Raw genomic sequence first — 7,239 nt, forward strand, 5'->3', positions numbered from 1 at the left:
CCTAGGGAAGAAGAGGGGAACAGGGTAGGAGATGAGAGCTGGCGGCCAGAGCTCCACGCAGGGAATGGCCGGCGGCCCACGGCATCCTGGGGTGCAGTAACAGGAGCATTTCCTGCTGGCTGGAGAGTTTATTCTTCCCCTCTCCTGGGCCCCAGCGAGTCCTCATCGGGAGTATTGCGTCCAGTTCTGGGCCCCCGGTACAGAAGGGCGTGGGTGCCTGGCGAATCCAGCGCAGGGCATGAAAACAACCAGGGGCCTGGAGGGGGTTCCGAAGAGGATGGAGAGAGGCAGCTGGGTGGCGGCAGAGCCGGGCACGATGGGCTCCAGCTGCGGTGGGGAGGTCTGGGTTCTGTATGAGGAAGAAGCTGTTTCCGTCGGAGGAGGGCGGTGACGCGCTAGGGCGGTGCTGGAATCCACCGGCATCAGGAAGGAGGAGTGAATCCAACCTCCCGGCCAACGATACGCGCTCAGAGCCGCCGCTGCTGCTGCTCTTCCCGCTTGCTCCGGGCCCGGCCGGGCCGCCCGCCCTCGGTGAGCTGGGCAGAAACGCCAGGCGAGAGCTGCTGGCAGCAGACCAGCGCGAAGGGGAGCGCTGCGTCTGGAACCCCCGGCGGCATGGAGGAGACAGACAGGAGGCGAGCTGTGGGTCTCAGCCCAGCCCCAGGCCCGCAGGCCGGCACCGCACCTACCCAGAGTGGCCCCGAAGAGCCCGCGATCCAGAGTGACCCAGTGGGCAGGGGACAGAGGGACTTGCTCCTGGGCCCAGGGCAGTGGCAGGGCTGGGAAAAGGCCCCCCAGGGTCTGACCCCACTTGCCTTTCCTGAGGCAGGCTGGCAGGGGTGTGCGGGGGAAAGGGCCAGCCACGCACAGGGCCTGCAGCCAGCGGGGGGCACTCCAACGCTCGGGCGAAGCGAGTTACAGGCAAGGAGCCTCAAAGACGGAGCCTCTCTGCAGGCCTGGCTGTGTCCTGGCCAGTGCAGCCCCCCTCTCCTGCAGCACCAGAAGCAAATTCAGGCCCAGGGTTTCTCTGGAAATGAGGGAGCCTCTGCCCTGGGTCTGCCCCCTCCGGGTGGTCCTAGCTGGCCACGGCCAGTCAGGCTGGCAGCCAGAACCCGACTCGGGGAGCAGCCGAGCCGGGGAGTTTTGCAGCAGTGGGTGGATGGGGAAGGTGCTGGGTCCCATTAGCAATGCTCTCGCGCCTCCAGCCCAACCTGCCACGTTACCTGCTGCTGGACAAATGGCAGCTGAGCACGGGGGAGCAAAGGCCCTGGCTGGCCCTCGTCCCAGCTCTGGGGTGGCCCTGTGCTCTCGGTGGGGAGCAGCTGCAGGGGCGGTGCCTGACTGCCGACAATAGCCCCGCAGGCACACACAGCAGGGCCTGTGGCTCAGGGCTGCTCTGCAATGCCAGCTCCCCTCTCCCCTGCTGCTGCAGAAAAGCAAACCCCCTCCCCTCACCCACGCACGCCTCCCAGTCACTGGGCTGAGCACCACTGGGAGACCTGCCAGGCTTTCCTGCCAGCTTTCCCGGGGAAGGCCCTGCTGCCAGGCCTGACTGCAGCCTCGCCCACAGCAGGGAGATGAGCAGCAGCCTGGATTGCCGCTCAGCGGGTGCAGGGAGCAGCTCAGGGAAAGGAGCAGGCAGAGGAGGAAGCTGCCTTAGGAGCTGCTCCTGTCTGCAGGGGCAAATCCCCAGACAGCCTTGTTACTGCATCATAGCCTGAGCTGCGGCCATAGCCCGGCAGGGCCTCCTAGAATCACAGAACCCCAGGGCGGGAAGGGACCTCAGGAGGTCATCTAGTCCAGCCCCTGCCCAAAGCAGGATCAACCCCCACTAAGTCATCCCAGCCAGGACCTTGTCCAGCTGGGACTTAAAAACCTCCAGGGATGGAGATTCCACCACCTCTCTAGGCAACGCATTCCAGTGCTTCAGCACCTGCCTGGGGAAGAGTTTTTCCTAATGTTTGTTTGTTTTGTTTGATCTGACAACTGTTTAGCTCTGAAGAAAATGTTCATGGGGCTTCTGCATAACAAATATTATTGTTTGGTGTTGTGGGGCCGTGGAAAGTTTAAGAAACACTGTGCGATGGGACTTGCGGGAAAGAGTCTTCTGCATCAATGACACAGGTTTGGTCGGGTGTTTTCTGCCAGAGGGCGGCAGTGTGACCGAGTGGCTACAGCACTGGACTGGCTCTTAGCATATCTCAGTTACATACCCAGTTCTGTTAGCAACTTTTTGGGTAACCTTGGGCCAGTCACAGCCCCTTGTTGCGCCTCAGTTTCCGAGCTGTAAAAGGAGAATAAGCCTTAGTGCCCATGGCTGGGGAAATCCTAGAATCATAGACTCCCAGGGCTGGAAGGGGCCTCAGGAGGTCATCGAGTCCAACCAACTGCCTAAAGCAGGATCAACCCCAACTGAGTCATCCCAGCCAGGACCTTGTCAAGCTGGGACTTAAGAACCTCTAGGGATGGAGATTCCACCACCTCTCTAGGTAACACATTCCAGTGCTTCACCTCCCTCCTGGGAAAGAGTTTTTCCTAATATCCAACCTACACCTCCCCTTCTGTGACTTCAGACCATTGCTCCTTGTTCTGCCACCTGTCACCACGGAGACGAGCCTCTCTCCATCCTCTTTAGAGCTCCCCTGCAGGAAGCTGAAGGCTGCTTTGAAATCACCCCTCAGTCTTCTCTTCTGTTCGCTAAACAAGCACAAATCCCTCACCCTCTCCCCCAGGTCATGTGCTCCAGCCCCCTGATAATTTTCATTGTCCTCTGCTAAACCCTCTCCAATGAGTCCACATCCTTTCTATACTGGGGGGCCCAGAACTGGACGCGATGCTCCAGATGTGGGCTCAGCAGCGCTGAATACAGGGGAATAACAACTTCTCTAGCTCTGCTGCAAACGCTTCTCCTGGTGTGCCCCAATATGCCATCAGCCCTCCTGACTGCAAGGGCACAGTGTTGACGCATATCTGGCCTCTCATCCACCGTAATCCCCAGGGCCTTTTCTGCTGCTCTTTCCCAGCCGCACATGGCCAGGAGGGGCCTGCAAAGGCAGCTGGCTCCCCGGCACGTGCCTGTGCTCCCTGCCCGCTTGGCATCAGCACCCAGGAGCAGCGGCAGCTCACGCTGCCTGGGACCCACTGGAGCCAGCCACGTGCTGCAGGGCCAGCTCTGCTGTAGCCACTAGCTGGTGGAGACACCCGCCTGTGCCCCCTCCTGCCGGCCTGGCCCAGGGGAGTGGGGAGCAGGGACGGGCTGGGGAGAGGGCAGCAGGCAAGTGGGGTCGATTTTGGAAAGACTTGGGAGCCTCGGCCCCTCCCCTTGGTCCTGTGGGTCTGCCCCCCCGGGCCTGGTGTCACAGCTGACTGGGGCTCCCGCCCTGCCTCAGCTGCCCCGGCCGGTGATGGGCGGTCGGGGTGGGGCCACCTGCAGCAGGAGTGAGCTAGAGCGCAGGTGCTGGATTGCGAGCAGGGCCCCAGGCGGGGGTCCTGCCTCCGGCACCAGGCCTTGCTGTTCGCCAGCGAATCCCCGAGCTGGCCAGAGCAGGCTGGTCACAGCGCAGGGTGCGCCCTGAGCGCCGCAGCAGCGCTGGGCACGGGCCGGGGCACCCCCAGGGAACCAGCCACACCTGGCCATGGGCAGCGGGCAGCCTGGGCCCCGCAGGACTGGCTGGAACTCTGCAGCGCCGGACCCCCCATGTGCCGTCGGGGCAGGGAGACGTGGGCTTAGCGTGATGCGTGCAGCTGGCCCCAGGCCGGATCCTGTGCCCTGCTGCAGCTCCCGGGCGGGCTGGCTGTGTGCACTGGAGGTAGCGTCTGACACCCAGCCCCAGCTGAGGCCGGGGGCTGCTGCTCGAGCCCCAAGGGACATGAACGTCTCCAGCGAAAAGCCCGCGTGGGCCTTTCTGTGCACCCAGCTCCTGCCCTGTCCCTGCCTCTGCCCCGCCGTGACCCTGCCCCTGCCCTGCCCTGCCCCTGCCCCTGCCCTGCCCACCAGAGGCTGCGCTGCCAGGGGTCTGTCCAGCCCCAGAGCCTCCACCTCAGCAGTGCTCCTGGCCGCTCAGCAGGGCGCACAAGCTTCCCCCAAGGCAGAGGGGCAGGAGCTGCGCGCGGCCCGCGGCGCTGGACAAGCCGGTGCCAGCTGGGGAGCTGGAGCTTCTCCAAGGGCGCAGGTCTCAGCCCGTCTCCCTGGGCCTCAGCACGGCCAGGCCCAGCCTGACAGCCCGAAACGCTAGCTGGGCACCTCGGGGCTTTCAGTGCCACTGCCCTTGGGGCCGGCATGGGGGGAGCAGGTTAGTTCCTGACCCCTTTTACTCACCTTTGCTGAAACCTAGGCTGAGTCCCAGCAGAGCTCATCTCCCCTGTGGCCTCCAATCCAGCACAAGCCTAGCTCTGCCGTGGGAAGGACCTGGGGGCCCCGCTGTCCTTCCTAGGCCCTGGGAGACAGGGCACTTGGGGAGCGCAGTCTTTTAGCCAGGGCGGTGGCCCAGCTGTCCCCACCGCCTGTGATGGGGGACTGGCCCGCTTGGGGGGGAAGGAGGGGGCCAGCCCCCTGACTGCTCCCTCGCCCTGTCTGCTGCAGGTGGTGAGCCAGATCGACAGGCTGACGTCGGACTTTGAGTTCGAGCTGGAGCCGGACGACTGGACCACGGCCACGGTGAGCAGCACGTCCAGCAGTGAGAAAGGGGGCGGCACGTTCGACCTGGGCCAGCTGGATTTCATGACCTCAGACATCCTGTCCGACAGCTGGGAGTTCTGCTCCTTCCTGGAGGTCTCCACCCCCTCAGACTCGGGGGACGGCTCGGAGCAGCCGCCGGGCCGCCAGCCGGACTACCGGCTCATGAACGGCGGGGCACTGACTCCCAACGGCCCCCGGGTGGAGACGCCCGACTCGTCCAGCGAGGAGGCCTTCAGCTCCGGCCCCAACCTCAAGGCCCAGCACCAGAGGACGCCGGGCATGAGGGAGCGGGTGCGTTTCAGCGACAAGGTGCTCTACCACGCCTTGTGCTGTGACGACGACGGCGGCCAGGAGGGCGCCAGTGGGCAGCCGCCCCCCGAGGACCTCCCCGAGGAGCCCAGTGGGGCGGGACACAAGGCGCCGGCCGGGCCGCCGGCCAAGCCACCAGCACTGGCTCAGCGCCACTTCCCTCAGCTGAGCACCACTCAGCAACGGAAGCTGACGCGGAACAGCAGCACGCAGACCGTGTCGGACAAGAGCACGCAGACGCTGCTCCCCTACGTGTCGGCCAAGCAGAAACTCAAAGGCAAAAACTGAGGGGCGGGGCCCGACCCATGGGGGCTCCGGGGGGCAGGGGGAGGGGCAGAAATATATATATATATTTAAATAAATCCTCGCCAACCACCACAGCAAAGCCTGACGTTGGACGACTGCCCAGCGACACATCCAGCGGCGTCTCTGGCCCCTTTGGGCTCCGGGAGGCTTCATGCTGGACGAGTCAGGTCAATGCCCCATGGGCAGCAACGGCGAGCGGCTCTGTGTGCCGCGGCGCCCGCCTTGGGGGGTGGCCAAGCGCCTCGGGCGCCAACTGGGTGCCTGGACACAGGCTGTGGTCTGCCCCAGAGGGCTTGGGGGAGATGGCGGGAGGTGAGAGGAAACCGGCAGCCCCCGCCCCGCTCCCCCCTTGCTGCCAGTCACGCCCAGGCCTCCCCACAGATGGTCCAGACACGGGAACTTGGCTCTGCCTCCGGTTTGTGACCATCCCCCGTCCACAACCACCCGGTCACTCAGCCCCCCGTGGGCCCGCCACGGCGCGTGCCTTCGGGGCGCCAGTCTTACGAACAGCTTGGCTTCTGATTGGCTCGCCAGGCGGTGCTCTAGCCAATCAACGGACGCGGTCCAGAAGGGACGAGACCTGGCCCAAGGCCGTCCCAGAGGTGGTGGCCCACTGTGGGCTGCTCCAGGGCTGGCGCTGGGACAGAGATGGGGGCCAGGCTAAGTGTTAGCCCCTCCCTGTGGACTGGGCGAGGTTGCAGGCGACCCACACAACCTGGGCAACCGCCAGGACCTTGGGCCCAGGTCGGGGGCGAGCAGGGTCACCATGGCACCATGGCAGCCACAGTAACGGGGACACACACACACACACACAGAGCCACAGTAGCTGGGACAGGGCTGGACGGATGGACGGACACACACACACACACACACACACACACACACGCAGAGCCACCGTAGCTGGGACAGGGCTGGATGGACGGACACACACACACACACGGGGAGTGGGCTGGAGAGAGACACACCCTGGCACCTGTGCCCACCCTGCCGCCAGCCCTGGGTGTTGGTGCAGCAAAGGAGTCGGGGGGCCAGGAGGAGGAGGAGGCACTGAGGGGCTCAGCCCTGCAGAGCAAGTTGGGGGCATCATTGCCGGCCCCACAGGTGTCCAGAGAACGGTGCAGCTCACCCAGCGGTGCACTGGGCAGGCTCTGGGGCGGGGGTGGGGGCGCAGGGGGCAGCCCCACTGCCGAGCTGGGCAGGCGACCAGCACGAGGTCCAGTCACTCAGCACTGACAGCCCAGCTGCAGCCCTGCAATGGGGGTGTGACGGCGTGAGGACAGCAGCCGCCCCGCCCCCCCCCCCCCCGCCCCCCCCCCGGCCAACCCAGGGCTGGGAGAGGGAACATGAAAGCCATCTCCCAAGGGCCATGGGGGTGCAGAGTGAATGGGGGGGGGGATGTGGGTGGCGCCATGGGGAGATTGGGGGGGGGGGGGGCTGAAGCTACAGGGAGTGTGGTGTTGTGGTGGCGGGGGGGCATGTGGGGCAGAGAGGAGGGATGGGGCCAAGGGGTGCAGCGATCTGGAGATTGAGTGGAGAGATGAGAGGTTAGGGGTGAGGAAGGGGCCATGGGGGGGTTAGAGGGGCTGGGGGGGTGGTGAGGAAGGCGCCATGGAGGGGTCCGGAGGTACTGGTTGGGGGGCGGTGAGGAAGGAGCCATGAGGGCACAGCGGAGCTGAGGGTGAGGAAGGGACCATGGGGGCGGGGTGCAGAGGGGCTGGGCGGTGAGAAAGGGCCATGGGGGATTAGGGGTGAGGAAGGGGGCCATGGGGCACGCAGGGGGGGGGGTGAGGAACGAGCCGTGGGGGGGGGGTGTGAGGAAGGGGCCATGGGTGGGCCAGAGGTTCTGGGGCTGAGGAAGGGGCCATGGGAGAGGGGCTGGTGGTGAGGAAGGGGCCATGGGAGGAGCTGGGGGGGTGAGGAAGGGGCCATCGGGGGGGGGGCAGAGG

The 7,239-nt window shown here is 65.4% G+C and overlaps 1 protein-coding gene across 1 annotated transcript in view; it reads left to right on the forward strand.

The window, feature by feature from the left end:
- The window catches only part of INSYN1 (inhibitory synaptic factor 1), a 43,068-nt gene extending 37,785 nt beyond the window's left edge, over positions 1-5,283 (forward strand). The window contains exon 3 of the mRNA XM_075006840.1: positions 4,583-5,283. Coding sequence (XP_074862941.1) covers positions 4,583-5,275 — 693 coding nt within the window. The 3' untranslated portion in view covers positions 5,276-5,283. The remainder of the gene's footprint in view (positions 1-4,582) is intronic.
- The last annotated feature ends 1,956 nt before the right edge of the window (positions 5,284-7,239 follow it).

This window comes from Carettochelys insculpta, chromosome 12 (genome assembly GCF_033958435.1).
Source record: "Carettochelys insculpta isolate YL-2023 chromosome 12, ASM3395843v1, whole genome shotgun sequence".
NCBI lineage: Eukaryota > Metazoa > Chordata > Testudines > Carettochelyidae > Carettochelys > Carettochelys insculpta.